The sequence below is a fragment of the Paramormyrops kingsleyae genome, chromosome 5 (assembly GCF_048594095.1).
Source record: "Paramormyrops kingsleyae isolate MSU_618 chromosome 5, PKINGS_0.4, whole genome shotgun sequence".
Lineage (NCBI taxonomy): Eukaryota > Metazoa > Chordata > Actinopteri > Osteoglossiformes > Mormyridae > Paramormyrops > Paramormyrops kingsleyae.
The window spans coordinates 40,561,431-40,586,688 of NC_132801.1; the positions used below are offsets into that span (position 1 = coordinate 40,561,431).

The following is a 25,258-nucleotide window of genomic DNA, read 5'->3' on the forward strand; positions in this document are numbered from 1 at the left end:
GGCTCCCTCGGGCTCCCTTTTTTCCCCCGTCCGTTCCTGTCTGGTCTCCCCTGTCTGCTCCTCCTCCCTTCGTCCCGCCTGTTTCTGCTCCTCGTCTCTCTGTTCCTCCTCCGTTCACTCCTGGCCCTTTCGTGTCGCCTGTGGGTGTTCCCTCCGTGTCACCCTTTTCTGTCAGCCTGTCTGCTTTCCCCGTCCTTTGTCAGGTCTTGTCTTTCTTCTGGTCCCTGTTCCTGTTCTGTGTCTCCGTCCTGTTTCCTGTGCCCCGTTGATGTCTTGGTTTTTGTCTTTCAGGTCCTGTTCCCGCGTCTCGTCCGTCGCCTCCCCTCGGCGTGCCCGGTGTGCGCACCTTTGGGGGGGGGTTTTGTCACGCCCAGCTCCGTACAATCCTTGTGTGTGCCACGCCCACCTCGTTACCTCGTGTTTATGCCCGATTGTTCTCAACTGTTGCTCGTTAAACTCAGTTTGTCTTGTGTATTTAGTCCTAGTCTGAGTCAGTCTTCCCCAGACTTGTCATTGATGTTTGCCATCGTGCTTCCCCAGTCCTGTTTCTTAAATAAACCCCCGTTTTATACGACTTCCTGGCTCCTCTCCCCTGCTTGCCGATTCGCAGCAAAAGTTAACAGCCCTGGGATGTGGGGCAACTGATTTTGGATATTTTTTTAAAACTGAGTAATGACCAAAATCAGGTTTCTTAGGTTCTGTTTTATCGTTTATCTGCCTACTACACATAAGAGTAGATAGTAAATAAATAAATAAATAACTCTGAGAATCAGTGTCAAAGTAGTAACTCTATATTGCCTTTGTAGGGCAGCACAGATGGAAATGGACCAGGAACCTAGGAAATCTGAGGGCAGAGATAACAAGGAATCTGGTACAAAAGGTTTATGCTATAACTAATGCTACTGCACTGCCTGCATGACTGAAAGTTAACTGCCAGACCAACTGATGCTGTTCTGTATACTAAACAAACAAGCAAACACAAGAACACAATATGTGTGTTTTATTAAGCCCAGTGGCTCACTCTGCATCCATACAAATGCCAAAGGCTGGCTTGGCACTACTCATTGGGTCATGATCACATCTTGACACTACAAATTAGTGATACTGGCAAACGCAATATGAGTCATGATGCAGAAAATCTAGCTTGACAAAAGGCAGACAGAGAGCTCTAATGACGATGAAGTGAGGAAAATGTCTTCAGTCTGAGTAATAAGATACTGGTGGGTAGTTGCTGATAAAGGGATTAGCGTAAATTGTAGGGATGGCACGGTTCATGAAAAAAAACCGAACCGTTCGGTTCGCTTGTCTCGGTTCGGAGCATGCATGCGTCGCACGGTTCGACGGTTCATGACATGCGCAATGTAGCCTCGTGCCCCGTATGTGACGTCAGTGTGTTTCCCTTTCGCGCGAAAGAATAGGCTATATGCACAGAGCGATGTGACGTAGCTCCGGTAAAAGTTCAGCCAGCTAAGTAATTTCCGGTAGCCTTTCGTTTGCTGCGTTTAGCTCGTGTTTTCGGCGTTACCACCCAGTCTCTGAAGAAAACGTTTAAATTTCAGCCAACCGATAGCACAACATCTGAACACTGTTGTGCGCCTTTGTTGTGTGACTTTATTTAATGTGCGGTTAGGCACTTTGTTAAAGAAAATTAAGTTATCTGTGACAAAGCACTCCAGTGAGTGTCATGCCTCGATCGTCCGCTCTTTCCGTGTGCCACGCCCCCTCGTTAACCCTGTGTGGATTTCCCGTGTTTACCAGCTGTTCCTGATTGTTGTCAAATTTGTCATTACTCCATTGTATTTAGTCCGCGTTTCCGTTTCTTTCTGCAGTCCGGTCATTATATTGTAATTCTGCTTTACCGCTCGTCTGTGTTCCTTTTGCTCATTAAACCCCGCATTCCCCCGATCCTAGGTCTCCTCGCCTCTGCTTCCCCGGTCAGCGTTGTAACAGTGAGCCTGCTTCCATGCTGCAATGTGAACATTTGCCATGTTCCTAAAAATTCTGTTTATTGCACAGTGTCTGACCAGTTTGATAAATGCAAGATATTCTGTAATATTGCAATCTTTGTGTGCTAAAAAGGCACATACATTCATGTAGATGGTAATACACGTTCTCCTTTTTTTGCCAAATAAATGAAAAGCATGTTGAAATCATCAATGTCTTTCCTCTTGCTGTATCAAAATCTCACCTAGCTTTCCTCAGAGATGGTCCCAATAATGTGCTCTAAGTCAAGTCAAATTCAGTTTATGTATGATTACATGATATAACTTTTTTAATACTGTATCCTAAATTGTGGATAATTAAGCTATATATCATATGCTGAAGTACATTTCTGGAGTGTTAAAGATTAAAAGAAAAAACAACAAGAACCGTACAGAACCGAAAACCGTGACCCTAAAACCGTGATACAAACCGAACCGTGGGTTTTGTGAACCGTGCCACCCCTAGTAAATTGGTAACAGTGCCGATGGCATAGCAGAATAATTACAATTTATAGTAACAGTAATAATTTTTATGTAAAACTTCAAAGCTAAAATAATTCTTCAGACTATATTAGGGCTGCACGATATTGGGAATAAATCACATTGCAATATTTATTCTTTCTGCGATATATATTGCGATATTGGGATTTAAAAAATTCTAATTAGTTCAATAGCTCTATTTCAGGGGTATTCAACTAAAATTTAAAGAGGTCCAGTTAGAGAAAATTTCTTGAAGCAAAGGTCCGGAAGATCATAATGTCTAACTAGTAGCATATTAGTTGTATCAACATTGCATGTAATCAGTACCTGACTGTCAAATCAAATTAATTCAGTGCAATTCAATTCGAGATGTCTGCACACACATGTAACAGTTCTTACCTTGTAAATAGTATGCTTTTGTATTTAACCATGTAAACACACTTTTGACGTAGCTCATTTTAGGTTTATAATGGAATAATATAGATTTGCCGTAAGATTTCCTGCGCAAGTCTGAAATCATGAGTGGCGTGCCAGATGCTGAAAACGTACAATTTTTATTTCACCTGAGTTGATCTATATAACAGACAGGCCCGGCGCCACGGGGGGGCATAAGGGGGCGTCGCCCACTCAGATGGAGAATTCCGCCCCCTCTGTTAAAATAAGCCCTAACTGAACTTTTTAAAAAATATATTTCAATTTATTTTAATTTTAAAAGACTAATATATAAGTTAGACCACAATAGTTAGCTAAAAAAAAAAGTCTATGTTTTACATACGTGTCGGTACGTTATAGACTAGATTTTCAAATCCAGGCATTTGATTGGTCAATTGGGTGATCGGGAGCAAACTAACTCATTTGGGTTTTAGTAACTGGAAACATGCTACGGACACGGCAAAAGGGATTAACAATAGTGGTGTGCGATACTACAAGATTTGGTATCGATGCGATACCAAGTAAATACAGGGAAAGTATCGCCGATACGATACCGATATCGATACTTCTTAATTACCTAATATAAATTAGGAAATGAGTCATACTACAATGCAATTCTTACTTGAATGCCTTCTTCACAGACTGGACGATTAACCAAATAAAGCAGCGCAACATTACAGTAACTAACAATAAATAAACCACTAACTTACGTATACTAATAGAGCATTTATGTATTTTATTTAAACTTTATTTTACCAGGTAAATTAACTGAAAACCAGCTCTCACTGCTTTACGTGATATTCGGGAGAAATAGCAGATTACGCATCGGAAGTTCGGAACTACCTGGGATACAAACGTCATGCGTGTAACCAAACTCTTCAGCCAATAAGGGCAAAGGTGTGTCGTCACGGAGGCAGTTCCAGTTTTTGCAGCCAGGTGAGAGGTCGCAATGCATCTAACCGTAATGCATTGCGTCAGGATCAGAATGCGTTGCTATAAGCCAGCGCTGTAAGCAAGTCCAACGCACCCAATGACCGGACTGGGGAAACAAACTGAAACGTGGACTTAATACAGAGGACTAATGACAACAACCAGAAACAGCCGATCACATGGGGATCCCACACGAGGTTAACGAGGGGGCGTGGCACATGGAAGGAGCGGACAATCGGGGCAGGACAGGGGTAATGTTGGGATAAGATCTTTATCGTTTTGGAAGCCATTAAGAAAAAAATGCTCTTCTTGTTTTATCCTGTTCATTTTGTGTTTAAATGCTAAAAAAACATATTTAGATGTAATTTTGGGGGGGCCTGGAACCAATTAATTGGTTTTCCATTATTTCTTATGGGAAAGATTTGATCAGAACTTGAACTTTTTAGGATTCGATCCGGAGTCCGGAACGGATTAAGTTCGAGAACCGAGGTACCACTGTACTTTATTATAAATATTATAGTGTGTGTGCGTGTGCCCGCGCCTGTTTGCTAGCTGGCGCCGCTGAGTCGCGTGACAGCCGGTAGCGGCATTTGAGAGCAGCAGCGCGAACACAGACAGCCGCAGTGCATTCGGGAGAAAAATTGAAACTGAAGTATCGATCTCATTAAACTGGTATCGATCAATACCAACATTATTATCGATATTATCGATACTTGGATCGATCCGCCCACCACTTATTAACAGACATGCCAATAGTAAAGAACATCAAACATGCGTGGCTTTTTGGAAAGAGAGACAGTTGCAATGTTCTACAGACAGTGAGATTTCAACTCTGGTTAATTGCGATCAGCTCTCTCGAATCTGCCATTGTAGACATTATTGAATTCCTTGTCTCAAACGAATTGCCATTGAGGGGATCCATCGATTCGGTTGATAACCGATATCAAGCGAGAAGTGGACTTTTTCTGTCTTTGTTTGATTACACTTTGAGACAGAACAAAGAGTTTGCCTGGGCTTATAGTACAGTTCCGAAAAACGTTATTGAGGTATGGTTTACTTTTTAAATGTTTTGGTGTGTTGGCTTGATCGAAAAATATGCGCCCACTTGCTTTATGTTTAATGTTAAACATCGCTGCTGTGCCATGGTGTTTGGAACGTACATTTAGGGTTTGTTAAACAGTAGCGTGTTTGTGTGTGCGATCAAACAGTTATTATCATGTAGAACTAACAATCGTACAGTGTGCATATTTTGGGAGATAAATCGCCGCCCCCTCTCTGCATTTCAATTGCCCCCCAACTTGTTTTCTGCTGGCGCCGGGCCTGATAACAGATAATATTACTTTATACATATGTTAAAAAGCAGAAACTTCCACGAACATGAAATCACCAGTAAACTATGTCTATTTATCCAACATGTTATATAATACATACTGTATTTGAAAACTTTTCAGCTATATGATTTCAGGACAGACCAGCCACTCTCTTAGGAACATTACGGATTTTTGGTTGCGTGTGTTCGCTTCGCTGCTGTTATTAAGCAGTCACTCTGTTAGGAACATTACAGCTTTTTGGTCGCTTTTATTAACACTGTTACTGTTATTAACACTAATGGCACATTAGCGCAGACAAAGGGCTATCGGTCCAGGTCCGTATGGGACAGCTTCTGGGTCCGGGTCCGGCGCAGTCCACCTGTTAGTGACCGCTGCTGTATTGGTATAATTAATTCTAGAAAGATTGACCTGATTTAGCCCAAATATAATGATAATGCTAACTTAATCAGTACTAAACAGAGCATGAGCATTAAACTATGGAAGCTTATCGCATATGAGAGTTAACATGAATGACAAAATAATGCTGGGTTAAATGGTTAGAATGTTTGTGCTTGGTGGTTCGTTCTGTGATCGACATGTTTGTTAGCTGCCCGTGCAAAGCTGCGTGTTGTCTCCGTACCCAAAAACCTTTAAATTGATCTAAATTATATTAGACAGACTTTTGTGGATTGTTTAAGAATAAGAACAGTGTGACATTTGTTAGTTCAGCAAAAACACCAAAAGCGTTGTCCACGCCGCTTAATTTAATTTGCGTTACTTAACATCGCACATCCTGCGATGTGACTATTGCACGTGCGTACATCGTAATGATGATGCTGAAACGATATATCGTGCAGCCCTAGACTATATGTGTTAAAACTAGTATTTGGCAGTATTACAGGATTACACATGCAATATCTTGTGTCTTTATGTTAGCTAAAGAACACAAATGGTTGTGTATATTAAAGTTGAAAAAAGCTCTTGCAGCATAAGCATCTTTTAATAGCTTGAAGTTCTAAGCAGGTTTTACACATGAATATGTGAGTGATGTATACAATAAACTACAAGAAGGATAACCTGAAACCTTATTTTCTTAAAGCCTGACATGTCAGAGGCTGAAAATCACGGGAAGACAAATGCACATCAGAAAAAGAGTGGACCTTAATAGAAGCATCAACATATTCTGGGCCAGATGCAGCCCATTCTCACCACACCCTACTGGAATGCACTGGTGTTAACAAGCTACCCTGTATAAAGCAGCAGAAGTGGAGCCAAGATGACTCTGACATAGCCAGCAGGCTCTGCATATAAATGTTTAAGTGGATTTACATGCGTGATGGCATACATTAAAAAAAATTTTGTTATGAGAGCATCAAGTTTTCTGAAACGCAAGTCTGAAAAAACAAGACCCTGACTTTTTCAAGCTTGCAAAAAACAATACACATTGTGCAGAACAAGTTTTGACAGATTAGTCCAATTCTCATGCCACATGAATTACTCTGTACAAACCTACAGAAAGAAATCATTCTCCAACACAAGTTTAGCGTTGCAGCAAGATTCAACAAGTCTGCAGACTGAGGAATTCAAACCTGGTTCCATGTGGAGACCTGTATCTCATGCTTTCTTCATGAAAAAATAGATGTCTCAGGATAACCTGATCATTACTTTAGTATATATACATTTTCTTTTTCTAAAGAACAACATACCAATGCATATGAGAGATTCACATGGTACAGTAAATAACCCAGCTCAAATGTCAAAGGCTCAGTAGAGATCGAGAAGTACTTTGAATCTTACATTACAAAGTAGGAATAGCAGTGTGTCTGCCTTTCAAAATAACAGAGATAAACAGATTAAAAAATAAATAACACAGAGGAAACAGGAAAAGGACTCACCTGCACTGGAGAGATGATGCATCTCTGCCCATGACCACTTTGCTGCCATTGGTAATTTTTTGAGGAAGAATGTGCTGCCCTTTGTCCTCATCTTGCATCAGGGCATCAGCACATGCTTTATGTCCCGCACTCCTGCTTGAGGACGCCACGTCCATCTCCAGTGTGATCCTATCAGCCTCACAGACATCTGACTTTTGCTCTGTGCCTGCAGTGTCCAAGGCTTCTCTTTTGTCCTTCCTTACATATTTTAAGGGAAGTTCTTCCGTGTTAGCATAGCGTTCCGCCAGCTCTCTCCTCCTCTCTGCCTTGTACCTTGCAATCCGCTCAGCTTTGGATTCCGTGGTTGTGCTTTCCATGGCACCCAATGATTTATTTCCTGGACTGTGTCCCTGGAGTAAGTGGCAATAGTTATTCCAGAAGTTTCGGAGCGCTTAATACTCAAAGGGCCCAACTCAGATTCACAAGCAGTACAGAAACTCAAAGTTGATACGAAGAAAGGACCTGAGTGCAGTGAAAACTCCAGCGTCTCACTCCTGACAGGCTGCTCATTCCATTACAGCGCCCGCAATGCTGGAACAAAGAGGAAAACACAATTAGCAAAGCACATTACGTCAGCACACTACATATCCATTCCATGTCACTGTCGCTGGTAAAGTGAAGCTGATAGTTTTGAGTCTGTCTGAAATTCTTTGCCAGTCTTCCAGTCAAACGAAAATTTACACTGTAAACCCAGTCTAGTGTATATAACCAGGAATTGCTGACCTTATCACTAAAGTTGCACCACAACTCTCTTCCCACACAGTTTCTGGGATTATTCCTTGTAAGGGCTTCCTGATCAGGGTAACTAAATCCAAAGGTGGAGACTTCTGGCTGACTCGTGGTCCGCTTATGTTCCATACAAAAATAAAAATATAATACATTTTATGTTATTAAACTAACCTATAATTAAGCTATAAACATAAATCGAAAATAGTCCAAAATTTTACTATATTACTAATCTTCCATTGCCTAAACATGGTCAGAAAAAATGTGAGCTCCCACCATTCATTCCAAACCAATGTCACCTCACCTCACACACACCTGACTATACCCCATTCTTAAAGTGACAGACACCCATTACACGTATTATTAAACAGGAATGAAAGTACAGTGGTAGCTCAAAACTCGAACTTAATCCATTCGGAACTCCGGATTGAATCCTAAAAAGTTCGAGATCTGATCGAATTTTCCCCATAAGAAATAATGGAAAACCAATTAAGTGGTTCATGGCCCCAAAAAATTACACCTAAATCTGTTTTTTTTTTTAGCATTAAAACACAAAATGAAGCGGATAAAACAAGAAGAGCATATACTGTACTAAACACATCTAAGCACATTTATCAAAACAGCAATTTGTAAAGTAAGAAAATAAATGTATCCAAACAATGTGTAAAGTTAAAAAAACAACGTATCCCGCCCCGATCGTCCGATCCCTCCGTGTGCCACGCCCCCTCGTTAACCCAGTGTGGAATCCCCATGTGATCAGCTGTTTCTGGTTGTTGTCATTAGTCCTCTGTATTTCGTCCGCGTTTCAGTTTGTTTCCCCAATCCGTGGCCTGTACTACGAAGCGGGGTTACTGGCTTATCGGGGTAACTTGCCAGATTTAAGGTACCACAGTTTAAATGGACTTCATATTCGCTCACTTACATTTTGCCCAGACTTCCTTAAATCCAACAAGTTACCCCGATAAGCCAGTAACCCCGCTTCGTAGTACAGGCCACTGGTCATTGTATTGTCCATCTTGCCTTACCTGTAATTAAACCCCATATTCCCTGATACCCTGACGTCTGAGCCTTTGTCTCCGTTCTGTCCCCTCTCGGTAGGACAATATTATTATAATTAAATGTATTAATGGTTTATTATTAATATTAAAATAATGAATAAGAAATCTTTATCTTTACATGTATTTTATTATATAATAATCACTGTTACTCTATTATTGTCTAAGGCTATATACGTTCACACTGCCATGCTGAAGTGACTCAAATCGGATTTTTTGCCTTAATGTGACACAGATCTGATCTTTTTAGGACTGTGTGGACACGCAAATCTGATCTTTTCAAATCAGATGTGTCACTTTCATATGTGGTACTAAAGCTACGTTCACACTGCCAGGCACATCGTTCAATTGCGATTTTTTGCTCAGATCGAATTTGTCTATCTCAACGGTTCACATTCAAGTACAAGTGACCTGTACTGTATCTGACTAATGTAAAGGCATCGGTCCTCCGAAACGTCACGCATGCGCACATTAATACAGTAAATTTTTACACGGGTAAAAAGCTGGTCGTAAAATTGGCACGTTGTGCGGCCATGACCGCTGCGCTGATTCAAGTCTTTTGACTTCAAGCTCTTTATTTTTCTTTGGCATTGTAGCCATGTTTGTGTCCGCGCTGTGCCATTTCTTTGGCAATTATTTCAAATACTACTCTATTACGATAGGTTCCTTCCAGTTTAGCTTGAACAGATTAATTTCCCCAAATATCAATTAAATCCCCACTTTCTCCATCCTTCCACTGACTTATCGCAGCTCTCCTCCATTTTTACCTTCCTGCGCTGCCGGTGCAAGCTGATGTCAGCGCATGCGTATAAGCAAAAAGCCACAAGAATTCCGATCTGAGCGTTCCACATTCAGGTCACATGGCCGCGAATCGGATACGTATCCGATTTAGTACCACATATGAAAGTGGCACAAGTCCGATTTGAAAAGATCAGATTTGCTTGTCCACACAGCCCTGAAAAGATAAGATCTGTGTCACATTAAGGCAAAAAATCCGATTTGAGTCACTTCAGCATGGCAGTGTGAATGTAGCTTCTATCTCATACGTATCCGATTATACAGAGAGAAAAAAGAGAATGAGAAAGAGCCACAGATTACTAGCACAATTGCTCATCATGGGGGCTCAGTCTCCCCTTTCTGAATCTCCTGAAGAGGAGACCTTTGTAATGGGTCTGTCCAACATCTTCATCTTCATTTTGATTTGAACTCTTCTAACAAATCCCTTCTTGTTTGCAACTGTCTCAATAAGCTTTCCCATAATCCATGAGTTTTTGGGGCGCACAGTCATCCATCAAGAGAACAACATTCACAGGTGCTGTAGACCGTCCTTGAGGCAAGGACTCCATAGTCTACCTTTTCTAGAATAAGTCAGATATATATTGTATTTGTCTCCCCTACATTGTGAATAGAGGTCATCCTTGTTAAATAATCCTGGTGTTAATGATGGTTTCACCTTCAGCAATAAGAGATGGTTAGGCGTTTAGCACTTCCAAATCATCTAGGTCATTAGATGCTTTCGTGATAGGTCGGCTGTTCATAATTGATTCCACTTCACATAAGACTGTGTCAAGGCTTTCTTCATCAAGGATTTGTTCTTTCACAGTGGAATTCAGCACCTCCCTCACTGACCTTATCAACCTATCCCTTACTCTGCCATGATGAGAAGCTGCAGGACGATTAAATATCCATTTAATTCCAAACTGATGAAACAAATACTGAAACTTCGAGGGATTCCAGTCAGCAATTGGTTCCTTCAGTTTGTCATTAGCACCAACAAAGTTTGTCCCGTTACCTGAGCGAATCTCTTCCACTTGTCCTCTGCGTGCTATGAAATGTCATATCGCATTTATGCATGAGTCTGTGTCCAATGATGAAGCCACCTCATCGTGAACTGCATAAACTGTCAAATGGGTGAATATAACACCATATTTTTAACAAGCCTTCTTCCACGTTTTACCTCAAATGGTCTGAAATAATCTACAACAGCTCTGGTGAAGGGAGGATCATCTGAGATTACTCAATCCTGTGGTCAGATCCGTCATTAATTGCTTCTCCACCATTCCATGTAATTGATGACATGTCACACACCTTTAGAGTACCTTTCAAATAGCAGCATTAGCACTAGGAATCCAAAATCTCTGTTGCTGTTGTTCAGACAGCATATGATTACGACCCCCATGCCCAACTTTCTCATGTATCTGCTGGAGAATTAGATTAACAATGATTTAGTCATTAGACAAAATGACAGGCTGCTTAATATTCTCTGGTAGGGCTGTGTTATATGACGATATATATCGGATGACAAAATAAAAACATCTATTGTTTCATATTATCTTTTATTCCATGGTGTCGAAAAATACACTGTTTACGGCAACATTTTTTCATCATTTGGATGACAGTTTGCAAGGTTACATGCCACCACATGGAATGTGGTACTTGTATGGAAGTTTTTATTGAACTTAATTATTTGTAACCCACAGAAGACAATCCACAAATACAGTTGTGTTCAGAATAATAGCAGTGTGTCCAAAAAATTGAATAAAGCTGAAAATCCTTATAATAGTTTTTATTTCCATACATGCAAATGCATTGGGAGCACTACAAATTCTATTCCAAATCAAAACAAGAAGAGAAATTCATCACATTTGTGTTACTCCTTTATAGAAAGTGAAGGAAAGGGAATATTAGGCTGTTCAAAAAAATAGCAGTGTCCACATTCTTACAAACTGAAAGATTCACTGTATGAACTGAAAAATGTTTTAAGATTTTGCTTTCCTTTGAATCATTGAACTAATATTTAATTGTATAACCACTGTTTCTGATAAATGCTGCACATCTGTGTTGTATGGAGTCGACCAACTTCTGGCACCTGTGAACAGGTATTCCAGCCTGATTGGACTACATTTCTTGGTTTTGCCTCAGAAACAGCACTTTTGATGTCACCCCACAAGTTTTCTATAGGATTAAGGTCCGGGGATTGGGCTGGCCACTCCATAACATTAATCTTGTTGCTCTGGAACCAAGATGTTGCTCATGTCTTTGGGGTCGTTTTCTTGTTGAAACACCCATTTCAAGGGCATTTCCACTTCAGCATAAGGCAACATGACCTCTTCCAAGTATTTTGAGGTATTCAAACTGATCCATGATCCCTGGTATGTGATAAATAGGCCCGCCACTGTAGTATGAGAAACATCCCATAACATGATGCTTGCACCACCATGCTTCACTGTCTTCACAGTGTACTGTGGCTTGAATTTAGTATTTGGGGGTCATTTGACAAACTGCCTGCAGCCACTAGACCCAAAAAGAACAATCTTGCTTCCATCAGTCCACAAAATGTTGCGGCGTTTCTCTTTAGGCCAGTCAATGTGTTCTTTGGCAAATTGTAACCTCTTCAGCACGTCTTTTTTTTAGCAATGGGACTTTGCGAGGGCTTTTTGCAGATAGCTTGGCTTCATATTGGTGTCATCTGATTGTAGCAGTACTCACAGGTAACTTTAGACCTTCTTTGATCTTCCTGGAGCTGATCATTGGCTGAGTCTTTGCCATTTTGGCTATTCTTCGGTCCATTCGAATGGTAGTTTTTCCGTTTTCTTCCACGTCTTTTAGGTTTTGGTTTCCATTTTAAAGCATTTGCGATCATTTTAGCTGAGCAGCCTATCATTTTCTGTACTTCTTTATATGTTTTCCCCTCTCCAATCAACTATTTAATCAAGGTACGCTGTTCTTCTGAACAATGTCTGGAATGACCCATTTTACTTAGAATTTCAGAGAGAAATGCACTATAACCAGCATGTAAATTTGCTGCCTTCCTTCCTTAAATAAGGCCCATAATTGGCACCTACTTTTTCACAGAATGACCTCACTAATTGAACTTCACACTGCTATTATTTTGAACACGCCCCTTTCAACTAATGATTCTGTTACACATAATCAGCAGCATGCATGTCATGACTGTTGGGTCTGTTGGTTTTCCATTACTCTACTACACCTACTAGTAAATTATTTGCCATGTAGAAATATAATTTCTACCAAAAACGGTGATTGATCAGGTTAGTCATGTTGGACTGCTATTATTTTGAACACAACTGTATGTACCATGATCCAGAAATATTTGACTATCTACAAATATCTATTTTTTTATTTGTGTTGTGTAAAATAATATCCACAAAAATATGGAGAAATTTGTGCATGTGAAACTTGTTTTGCTCATTTGTGGATCACGTCCTGTCTATTTGTGGATTGCATTACATCTGTGACTTCCCTCCTATTGATTTGTGGATTTTTGTCCAGCTAGTACTACTACGGAGCCCCTAAGAGGTCTAGCTGGGAAAATATTTCTTGAAATAGTTTTGTGTTCACTAGTTTTTCAATCCCCCAACACTTGCTATTCACCACCTTTGACTTCAATAAAGATAGCTGGGCTATTGAACGTGAAAAGGGTTCTGCATATTTGTGGATCACTTCCCTTCTATTTTGGATCATGTTGCATTTATGACCTCGCTCCTTGTTATTTGCAGATTTTTGTCCAATTTCTATTGCAGCTGATCAGTAGAAAAAATCCAAAAATACCAGGTGCAGCCGTGATATATTGTTATCAGGACATGAGATGACTTACATCGGGATATATTTTGGTCAGCCCTATTCTCTGGCACAACTGCCTAACAGAGCCTTCCACTGACTCGGAATACACCATCTTGTGGCACAGAGTTGAGTTTATACAAGTGGCTACCACGCTTCTCATTGTGTCCTTCAAGTAGAGCTGAAATCTCATCAGAGTACTTCTTTGTGACAGAATTTGATTATGTCAATTTCTGCTTTATCAAGGTCTTTTACTCAAATGCATGTATGCTTGAAGCTCATTTTAAAATGAGCAGTTTCCATTTGGGTCAGCTGAGCTTGTTGATCTCTGTTTTGGCTATCTCCCTAAGTGGCTGTACACAGCTCTTTAAGTTTTCGTCAGTGACAAAAGTAGGACTTTCAGCTTCGAGGACCAAGCTAGGATTCTTTTAAGCTTTATCCATGAAGAGAATCAGCCTTTTGAAAGGAGTCACATTCTCTTCCATCTCTGTGGCATTCACTGTAACTCGTTTTATCTCAGGATCATCCAACATGAATTTTGCATTGGTCACTGGAATCTTTGGCCAGCACTCTACTGAACTGTAAGGGAAATATGGACCTGACACCCAAGATGTGTTCTTCATGAAATCCTCCACCTTCTGCCTTCTAAAGGGGCAGTCAGATGGATTCTTACTTGAACTGACATGTCTTCACTGTTCAATGTCAGAGTTTTTCAGGATCGCTGATACTCTGTTTGCTACGAATGTACAGAAATTTGTGGTGTCATTCTGGACATATTTCAGTACCACTGTACTGTCAGTTCAAAAGAAGAGCTTTAGCTCTCTGCTCAGAATACCATGCATTGTCAAATACATAGTCTCTGAACCCTTCACATTTAAAACATCTTGGAATTGAAAAGTGTTCTAATGTAGGGGGACCAGCTAACCAGTCTTGATATGCTCTGGAGTCGTCATCCCATCTGATCTTCACCCTTGTTAAAAGTCTTGCAGTATCACATTTGTCTGTAAGACTACAAGTGCTAGAATGCCTAATGGGTCATAAATTGAACCAACAACTGAAAGAAGTCCTCTATACCACAACAAAAACTGTCAATGTCTCAATAACGTGTCATGTGCCCTTGAACATCAAATACAGCTTGACAACGATGTCTCATGCTGTTCACAAGTTGACTTATTGTCTGCTGAGGCATGGCATCCCACTCTTCTTGAAGGGCGGCCCTCAGGTCATTGAGGTTCTGGGGTACAGAGTTACAAGCCTCTACACAGCGACTCAGCTGATCCCATAGGGTTTCTATGGGATTCAGGTGTGGAGAAAGTGCAGGCTACTCCATTCGAGGTACCACAGTCTCTAGCAGCCGTTCCCTAATGATGCGACCTCGATGAGCTGGAGCATTGTCGTCCATGAAGATGGAATTAGGCCTGTGTTGTTCATGCAGGGGCACAATGACTGGATTAATGATGTTATTCAGGTAGTGTGGACTTGTCACTGTACCATTCACAAAGTGTAGGGCAGTTCTGTATTGACTAGACACACCTGCCAACACTAACACCACAACCACCAAAGCCTCATCTGGTGAAAACAGTGGCTGACGCACAGCGCTCTCCTTGACGTCTCCAACATCATCATTTCTGCTCAACGTGAATCGACTTTCATCAGAGAACAGCACTGAGGCCCACTCATCCAGTTTAAATGCTCCCTGGCCCATGCAAGATGATGACGCCTGTGCCTGGTGGTATGATCAGGTACCCTGGCAAATCGTCTAGCACGCAGACAACACTGATGTGAACAGTTTCGAATGGTCTGACGTGACACTTGGGTGCCTCTTTCCTCCCTTAATTGTGCCTGGAATTGAGTGGCATTCATCATCCGGTTCCGCAGGGCACTGTTCACAATGAAGCGGTCATCAGTGTGGGATGTGGCCAAAGGACGACCACTTCTATGCCTTTCTGTGACTCTTCCAGTCGCTCTGTATCCCTGTTGCAACCTGCTGATGACACTCTGTGACACTCTAAGCTCCACCAGGAGATTGTGTCTTTCCTTCATGTGTGTTAACACAAACAGGCAGCAAACCTCCAGGAGCGCATGCTGGATGAACAGTTCATGGCAGAAGTGTACTTTCTGTGTGACATTTTTAGACACTTGAACACTCAATGTTGAACTGCAAGGACGAGAAAAGTCTATTGCTGATTAGGTTGAGAAGCTTTGTGCTTTCAAGACAAACCTAACAATTTTCACAACAGACCTAACTGAAACAGTATTTGTACAGGATTGATTCTGTCCCAAGATTTTTGATCTATGTAAATGGTTGATCACTATAACCGTGATGACTATAAGCAGTTTCTACTGTACATATAAAGCCAAAGTAAATCATGGGGAAACCACCACAAAGGCACATTGCAATCATGTATTATTGTATTGGGTCTTTTGTACAGGACTGTGTCCTATGTTTTTTGCAAATGTACAGTGATATAACTTGTGTATGCTGCTGTAACTTTTGGAATTTCCTTCAGGATCAATAAAATACTACTATTACTAAAATGTGGTGAAACAGAGGTAAACTTTAAGCTGATTATTAAACATACATTAGATATTGAAAAGGAATAATCATCAAAATTGAAAAGTTTTTTTTTCTATAATAGAATGAAAATGTATTAGTGAAACTTTGAACCCCTGCACTATAACGTCCGTACAGTTTTAAGTTATGAAAAAGCCTGATCTTTGTCTAGCTTACTAGTGATGTAACAACTGTATATGCATAATATGTGATATTGATAATAATAATATTACCCTACACCTATTATTATTTGGAAGAGTACAGTACACTTCAGTTTTATTTGGAGGTTTGTAACCTATGGACATTATCTGAAGATGAGTAAACAATAGAAAAATGTCAATGTCATATTTTCTGGTGAATTTAAACATGCTGAAAATGACTGACAATTGTTTTGTTATTTAAATCTGTTGCACCTGCTTCTGTTTGGGAAAAGTAAAATTTGTCAGATAAAGCTGGATGTACAGCAACTCGTTTTTGGTTAACTGTTATTTGAGTATCTCTCTTTCCAGTAACAGAGCACTTTATTTTGACACTTGTTTAAGTGAAAGAAGATTCTGCAAAGTGAAGTTTGTGGGAAATTGTATAGTTTAACAATCTATTTTATTCTGAAAAAATTGCATTGAAGAAAAGTTGACTTTTGTTTGTATATGCTGTCAATTATAGTTCCTAGAAAGAAAATTGGAATCAGCAAAAATCAGTATTGCCATGTCATATTTGCATAAAAATCGGAAATCGGTATCAGCCAAGAAAATTGCAATCGGTGAATCCATAATTGCAAAGCAAACAATGACAGAATAGCAAGAAAGCACATTTATAATTCCCTTTGCTATTAGAATGTTCTCCCTCATCATGTTCTCTGAATGCCATTTCCTGGCAACCTGAGAATTAAATCCCATTAAATCCCTTTTCAGAATCTCGTGGTTTTTCCTCAGCATTTCGTTGCATTTGGCTAATTAGAGATGCACGCCTTCATCGATCAAACCATTAATCCACACTAAGGCTGGCACTTCCAATTTTAAGAAATAAGGTCATCCCCCACCCTCTCCAGGTCTACAACGCTAAAATTTGGTGGGCTTGCTTGACTGCCCTTTGTTGTGCAATTCCAATTTTAAGTTGATTTTGGGTCTATCATGGGGAAGATTTTCAGGTGCAGATTTTCATCCATATAATGTTTTTATGAGGTGGATATAAGATCCATCAAAGATCAAAAAGAGCAATAATAACAAAAATATATATTCTATTCACAAGGATAAGCCTCTAATCATTTAATCTATCTCTTTGCTGTCACTAAGCTCGCTGCAGCACTGCTTTAATTTTAGGGCAGTCTATCTTAAAATGTAGTCATTTTCAGTTCTTACAATGCCTTTGAAAAGTTTGAAAAAGATCCATCAAACAGTTTCGAGTTACTGTAATAACAAAGTATCTGTGACAGCACATCAGTCCCAAAACCATATGTATTCCCTGGTTTCCGGAAACACAAAGTTCTACTCAGGAGTTCAAGTCTAGGAGCTCAGCAGAAAGGCCAAGGGGTCACTGACTGGATGTAGTCTTACAGTCAACTGATTAGAAGACCACAGATGGAACCAAAATCCTTTAGCCTATAGACACCCCCTATGAAGATCACAGACCTGAACTCAAAAGGTCAAGAAGATCCAAGCACCAGTGCTCAATAAGCACAGAGCTGCTCATTAAATTTCCCTTTGGTGCCCCAAAATGGACCCATTGCCCACTCCTACTTAGCCCTTAATACAGAGAGGCCCCACAGTGTTTACATTCCAGATTGGGGGTGGGGGCAGTAAGGATACAGCTTTACACCACAGAGGACTGCTAGGTGGGGCTGTCATCCAGGAGCAAAGTCTGTTTATATAATGGGTAAGAATCGTAAAGTCCAAGGCACAACTTAATCAACACATCTGGGAGCTCATATGCAGCGGGGCAGAGGCAGCCTAGTCTCTGGGCACTTATCAGTATTTCTGGGAGAGGTAGGGCTTCCTCTCAATGGTTAAACAAGCCTGCAAACTAGACCACAAATAATGAACAAAATGTGGATTTTTTTCCCCCTTCCGATCAGGAAAAACGGAGAGGGGTCAAGCCCTCTCACACCAGAGGGATTATATATGAGAGCAGCATGACCCACCAGAAGAGTAAATACAGCTGAAAAAGCAGACAAGGTTTTGCAAAACAAGCCAGCCAGCAAAGATATACACTGAGAGCAAGCAACATTTTACAATTTTGAAACTTCAATCTTCCCTCAAAATGTCAGTCGCAGCAGAGACTGCAATAGGTTTAGGTTTTACTTCAGCATCTGTATTCCTTTTGTAGCCCTCCTGTGAAGTTGATATTATTAAAAACATACGCTTTTTTTTTTTGCGGTGTTCAAATGAACACAGTAAATCAAATTAAAGATAATAGCTAAAAAAATAAAACTTTCTCAGGACAAAAAGGACAAAAACCCAGCGATTCATATCCCACCCTAGATTATTTTTCAAAAAAACTAAAAGTACTTATTCCATAGGTAACAAGGATCAAAGTGTCTATGGAATCAGATTTGTGCCAATATTAAAGCAAAACTTTTTTGACATCGAGCAAAAACAAGGCTTCGAGAAGAAAACTAACTGAAGCAAAAGAAATGCCATCTCAAAAGTAAAATTTATAACTTGCAAACACATGATTGGTCTTTTTCCTTTGTTTACGCTGCTAGCTATCTCTCTTGCGCTCCCTGACTTTTTGTTTACAATTCTGACACAAACTTCTCGCATGGGCGGGTTTTTTCAGGGAAGCATCCCCATTGGTAAATAAGTTTGTGATGGACATGTCAGTGTCACGGACATTTTTAATTAACAGCAGGACTGAACATTCATTACCAACTAACTAATTTTTACTGGATCCGACAACAAGATTAACAAAGTGTAGGTGTTGATGTTGTTTGTGCTGCACTATACATTTTATTGTGCTAAATTAGTTAAAGTTAAAGTTAAGTTTTGCTATGTAATTCAGCTTTTACCTAATTAACGTTAGCTACCTTGCTAACGTCAACCTTATTTTCCAGTTTGTAACGGCCGCTAGGGCATTTATGGTAATTTTGTGAATGATTGACAACTGGGCGGGGCATAGTGCGCGTCAGTACAAGGTGACGAGGTGATGAGATAACTTGCTCTACCGACAACATTATTTTCTGTACCCTTTCTTTTATTTGGTTCTTTTCTGTTTGTGACCTGAGCGGAGTGTTTATGTACATTTTTTTTCCCCTTCTCCTCACTTGCTCCCCATGTATGTGGACGAGTGTGCCAGCGCTTGAGGCGGTTTATAAAACTCGGGAAAGTACGCCATCTTCTCGTCTCCCGTGCATTATCACCACCACACTGTTCTCCATCTGGGCTACATAACATTACAAACTCAGTGTTACAAGTTTTATTTCCTGTTAAGGAGAGTACAGTGCTTTTACATGAATTCAAGTATACTTGAATATACAGTGGTACCTCAGAACTCGAATTTAATCCGTTCAGAAGTCCAGATCGAATCCTAAAAAGTTCAAGTTGTGATCGAATTTTCCCCATAAAAAATAATGGAAATCAATTAATTGGTACCTGGCCGCAAAAAAATGACACCTAAATATGTTTTTTTTAGCATCTAAACACAAAATGAACCGGATAAAACAAGAGCATATACTGTACTAAACACATCTAAGCACATTTATCAAAACAGTAATTTGTTAAGTAAGAAAATAAATGTATCCAAACAATGTGTAAAGTTAAAAAAACAATGTGTCCTGCCCCGATTGTCCGCTCCCTCCGTGTGCCACGCCCCCTCGTTAACCCCGTGTGGAATCCCCATGTGATCAGCGGTTTCTGCTTGTTGTCATTAGTCCTCTGTATTTCGTCCGCGTTTCACTTTGTTTGCGTTTTGCCTGCCTTACCTGTAATTAAACCCCGTATTCCCCGACCCTGACGTCTGCGCCTTTGTCTCCGTTCAGTCTCCACTTGGCACAACAATATTATTATAATTAAACGTATTAATGGTTTATTAATAATACTAAAATAATGAATAAGAAATCTTTTTTGTGTATTTTATTATATAATAATAATTACTGTTACTGTCTATCATTGTCTAAATGTCTATTTTTACCATCTAAATATATGTATTCAGTTAGTGTAAACATGCAGGGTGCTATCGCAGCTAATCTAATGCGAGGCTGAGGCTGAAGCGTTACCCTTTGTTTCTGCTGAGAGACGTGCTGACTCATTTCCCCGTGCGTACAAGTTCTTAGGTCGGCGTTCACCGTTTGACTTCTGAGATTCAGATCGAGCTCTAGGTAATTTTTTTCGAACTGGTTGGTTCGACTTTTAAGAAATTCGAGCTCTAATGAGTTTGAGAACTGAGGTACCACTGTATAAATGACTGGTCTCAACGGATGTTTCTGGAACAGGTAGTGATACTCATTATCGTCAATAAGCCTATCACGGGGAGGTGATTTTAGCTTGGCCTTAATCTCATCACAAAATTTGAAGGTAGGATCAATGGATAGGTGCTTGTGTGTAGGGGTGCAACGATTATTCGACATTGTCGACAAAAATCGACAATAAAAATAGTCGCCGACGAATTTGATTGTCGATAATTGTCGCCAGACGTATTTTTAAACGGAGTGAGATGTTTTCCTTCCTTTATACTTGTACAATACTACCGCTTTCCAATAGACTGCACCAATACACCACAAAGGTGAGATTCGCTCTTGCGCAATAGCATTCAGCAACAGGTAGAAGAATGGTGGCCACAAATCAGGCATCATCGCGTATTAAACGCTCTAAAGTCTCAAAGGCTTTTAATGTCCTACATCTACAAAAGGGTGAATAGCACGGACTTCTTGTTGTCTGGCGTATCTAATAATAATAAATAATAATAATAAATAATAATAATAATAATAAATAATTATAACAACAACAACAACAATAGGGCATAATAATAGGCTAGTAGTAGTATATTTTACATTTTCAAAAAAGATCAGAATAGAACGTATTTTTGTTTGGAAGTCGGTGGTGTGTCATGAAGTGTCTCATTCGCTAAAAATTTAGCTAATAAAGGTCAGAAAACAGTGTAGAAAACCCATTGCTTAAATAAAGAAAACTCTGAGGCTCAAGATTCAGGACAGTGGCTCCGATGTCGCAAGTGCTGCGAGAGCTTATGCTCCCTTAAAAATAAATAACAGCAGTTTAAGTCCGTTTTCTTGCTGTTAACAGAGGAATGGCAATGGGAAGCTGCTCTAAATTTCCCGTATTTTGGGTCAGGATCTTTGGATTTTTCAGCCTGCTTTAAAATGAGTTTTTATTTGTAAACATAGGCTATATAAATAGCTGATATGACAAGAAATTACCGTGCATTTTAACCCCTATACCGCAAATGAAGTACGAATTAGCATATACAGGTTAAAATGTATGATAATTTCTTGTCATATCAGCACAAATGCACATAAAATACGTATTTGCACTGTCACAGCAAAAGATTGCCGCACGTATCGCTTATAAAAGGTGAATGCGTACCAGTTATATGCAGCCCTGATTATAACAAATATTGTATCAGAAATTCGGATCGGTGCCGATCCAGACCTACTGTATTTGACGGATCGGGTATCAGCCATGTGTGACCAATCCACATCCTATACTTACTTATTTAGTTTTTGGCAATCTCTAAAAAGAAACCTCCCATTTCGTGTTAAATCTATTTGCACAATCAATCGCACGACAGCTCTTTCCCATTTTACATGTGTTGTTTTGCGGCATTGATGTCAAACAATAACCTCATGCTAAATGTAAAAGCTGGTAGCTAAATAGGAGCCATTTTATAATTATGCAATTTATAATCCGATTAGTCGACTAATTGTTTTAATAGTCGATGACTAGTCGACTATCAAAATAGTCGTTAGTTGCAGCCCTACTTGTGTGTAGTGTCGTCTTTAAGCTGTCTCTCTATTTCATTGTGGTAGGCCAACTTGTCCTGAATGACAACGGAGCCCAGTTTGGTCGGCAGGCTTAATAATCTCTTCATCAGATATTAACTCACTCAAAGCTTTATTTTCAGAAGGCGAAAGACTGTGAGTAATAGGATATTCCCCACTATTAAGAGAGTATAAAATGACCATTATGATTCTCACCCAAAATATATGCATATTTTATAGTCATGCACATTCTTCGAGAAGCAGAGGTGTTCTATGTCCTCTGGTAGTACAGTGTGCACCAAAGAAATCACTGATGTAATACAATTTAAATTTAACTTGGAAAATCATTTATGGCATGTAAACCCCACATCTTAACAGCTCTTAAGCCAAATTCAAACAGTTTATTCCATCACTCAGTTGTACAGAGATGAACCAGGAGATATTTGACAAGATTAACAGGAACCAGACACACTGCAGTACATCTCAAATTCTTACTTGAATCCAGGGTAGGAGCCATGCAAGTGGCTAAGCCCCACCTCCCAAGTTCTGTTTCAAACCTGAGATAAGCAACAGAAAGGCCCCCACTGCCCTTGCATGGGTTAGCACACAGCAGGGTTCAGAACCACGTCCTGCACAGCAGTCTTTATCAAATTAACGAGTGCAGCACTCATGAGCATCACTGCTTAATGGGTTACATGTGTGATGATAATGGATCCAATGCGACACACGCTGCAAAAAAGATTAAGAACACTGGGGGAGGGGGGGGGAGGGTCTGATACAGCTGGTCCTCTCTTTGGTTCTCACTTTTGTCCACCATGATTCTGCTAATGCAGACAAATGAGACAGGAATGCAAACACTCAAAGCCCACAGCAGAAGCTATCCCAAGTCCTGAAAGTGCTTCTGATCTTGCAAAAAAGTGGAGCTGTTGTCTACAGTCTAAACAAAATCAAGGAAATTGCTGGGGCGTGAACCAGTGTTCTGCTGAGATAAAGTCTGTGAATCTGCTTACAAAAATCAACCACATTATACATAAAATGTTTATTTTCTACATGCATTCCTGTGGGGTTTTCCATAGGAAGTGATTACAAAGCTACCAAGAGGAGCACGGTACACTTAATGTCAGATACTCTAAAAATCTATTTTTCTAAAGGTATGGGACATAGGATATATGAACTGTGGCCAGTGTCAGTCATATAGTTATTCATAGGAATGACAGCACAGACACTCTCATTTGCCATCAGAAGTTATTGTGTGTAGCAAGACTGATTAGACAACACTTCCTCACCAATTTTATTTAGTTTTTTTCTAGGCCAAACTTGGCAATTATATGCCCCATAAGTTGTATGGAGTTAGAGGGTGCAAGAGAGGTTCCAGGGCTGGATGCTCCAGCTAAATGAACAGTTTAAGCTTCAAGCTGGCAGTTTGAAAGGTCCTTTGCAAAAGGTTGTTCTGCAATAGTGGTCAATAGCCAAAGCTCTCAAATTTCACACAGTCTGGTTCCACATAAAAAAGACTTAAGAAACATCAGACCTTAACACAGATGCAGGTGTTTAGTAGGATAATTAATTGTATTACTAGGCCTGTGAAAATAATTTTTACATGATCCACTGTCCAGTACCACAATGTGCCTTCTTATGAAATGACAGTTTATTTTAAATACTTCGACTTATGTCACTGTACTTTCCTCAGATATGGGGGTTAATGTAGCGAGCCAAATCTGTAGTTTTTGCAGGGAAAGGCACCTCACCAGGCACCAAACTTTTAGTACTTCAGAGTGTTGGTTTTCGACTGGCATAATAACTGGTACCAACACCAAATGACATCTCAACTAGAGGCATGGTATTTTGTGGCCGTTAGTATAGCATAGAGCTGGACCATATGAGATATTAATACCAAATGCCTGCTATACACATGCAATTCTCACACTGCTAGTCAGGTAGACTAAGATCTGGCTTTTCTTACTTTCAATTCTGTACGGACATTATAGCGCAGGGAGTTTAAGTTTCTCTAAAAAATGTTTATTCTGTCAAAGGGAAAAAGAAACATGAAGTTTTGTAATTATAATCATCATTCCATTTCAAGATTATCAAAGTATATGTTTAAAAATCAGTATATTATATATATTTACACACACACACACACACACACACACATTTAATTAATTAATTGTTGTTTTCTGATTTCACAACTTTTTTCAAGACGGCAGTTGTATTGCGTTTCAGATGCTAACTATTTGCATAACCAATCGACAAAGAAAGAGTTTCAAGTCCCACCCCAAAGTACCAAGATACCAAAAAAGTACACCAGTTGGTCTGACACGTTAGGTACTGAAATCATTGGTACTGCTACTCCATTGGAAGTCAATGGAAAAAGGAAAGGACTGAAAGTACCATACCAAAAGTATAGTACCTGGTGCTGTGGAAAAGCGCTCTTACATGCTCCTTTGGATTCCACACACTGCGACAGTTCCAGCGGTTTTGATAAACAACTCTGATGTGAAGCTCAGTGACCTTAGCAAGAAGAAGAACAAGACAGGAAGAGGAAGAACAGCTATCCCTATAAGACACCAAAGTTCAAGCTAAAAGAAAAACAAACAGTGCCACAATGAAGTCCTGGAAAGCTGCCAGTTGCTTAGCCAAAAGGTTCTAAGTTCGTTCGTTCCTAACCACCACCAATCTGCACCAATCTCCCACCCAAAATCATCCCTCTACAACAACCCCCTGTCTCTCCAGATACCATGTCAGCAAGATCATGCTCTGTTCACTCCATACTGCAATAGTTTTGTGTGATTGAGCTGTCAGAATTCTTTTAAGAGCTACAAGGATGCCCTGTCTTTTCAAATAGCAATACCGTGAACCATCTGCAGAAGTGGTCAGGAATAAGGAAAATACAGTAAATATTCCATTACTAAGAGGGTATCAATGGTAAAAGTAATACAAGGTTAAGTCCAGACAGATTATACATTTCAATAGCATTCAAAAAAAGGAACTATTTAAAGTAAGATGTTAATTATACAGTATATGGTTGCTAGGACTGAATGAAGGTTTATAGCCAGATGACTTACCCAGAGAATTTAGGTCTACTTTATTAATTTATAATTTGTTTACTGGTCAACATTCAAAGACAGTCAACATTCAAAGACAGTCAACATTCAGTGTCCTCGGGAATGATGCCTGTTGTGTCCATTAGATAGCTTTCAGTGTGGACATTCTTGAATCACTGTTTGTTAAAAATACTGAACCTTGAACAGCTGAAATGCCACAGATGTTTCGTCTTCATGGGTGGAAATTGCATGGTGAAGTATGTGGGAAGGGCTAGGAAAGACCAGAGCAAAAATGTGCTCT

General features: G+C 39.9%; 1 protein-coding gene across 5 annotated transcripts in view; it reads right to left on the bottom strand.

Moving 5' to 3' along the window:
• Positions 1–25,258, bottom strand: part of svild (supervillin d) — a 108,109-nt gene that overhangs the window by 73,438 nt on the left and 9,413 nt on the right. For 2 of the 5 annotated variants that reach the window (XM_023798688.2, XM_023798686.2), the window contains 2 exons: positions 7,531–7,599; positions 7,030–7,418 (listed from right to left, as the gene is read on the bottom strand). In XM_023798688.2, the coding sequence (XP_023654456.1) occupies positions 7,030–7,418; positions 7,531–7,578 (437 nt within the window). In that variant the 5' untranslated portion in view covers positions 7,579–7,599. Of the gene's footprint in view, positions 1–7,029; positions 7,600–7,791; positions 7,915–9,616; positions 9,716–25,258 lie in introns of those variants that run through there. The other 3 variants (XM_023798689.2, XM_072712736.1, XM_023798690.1) reach the window with 2 other exon arrangements.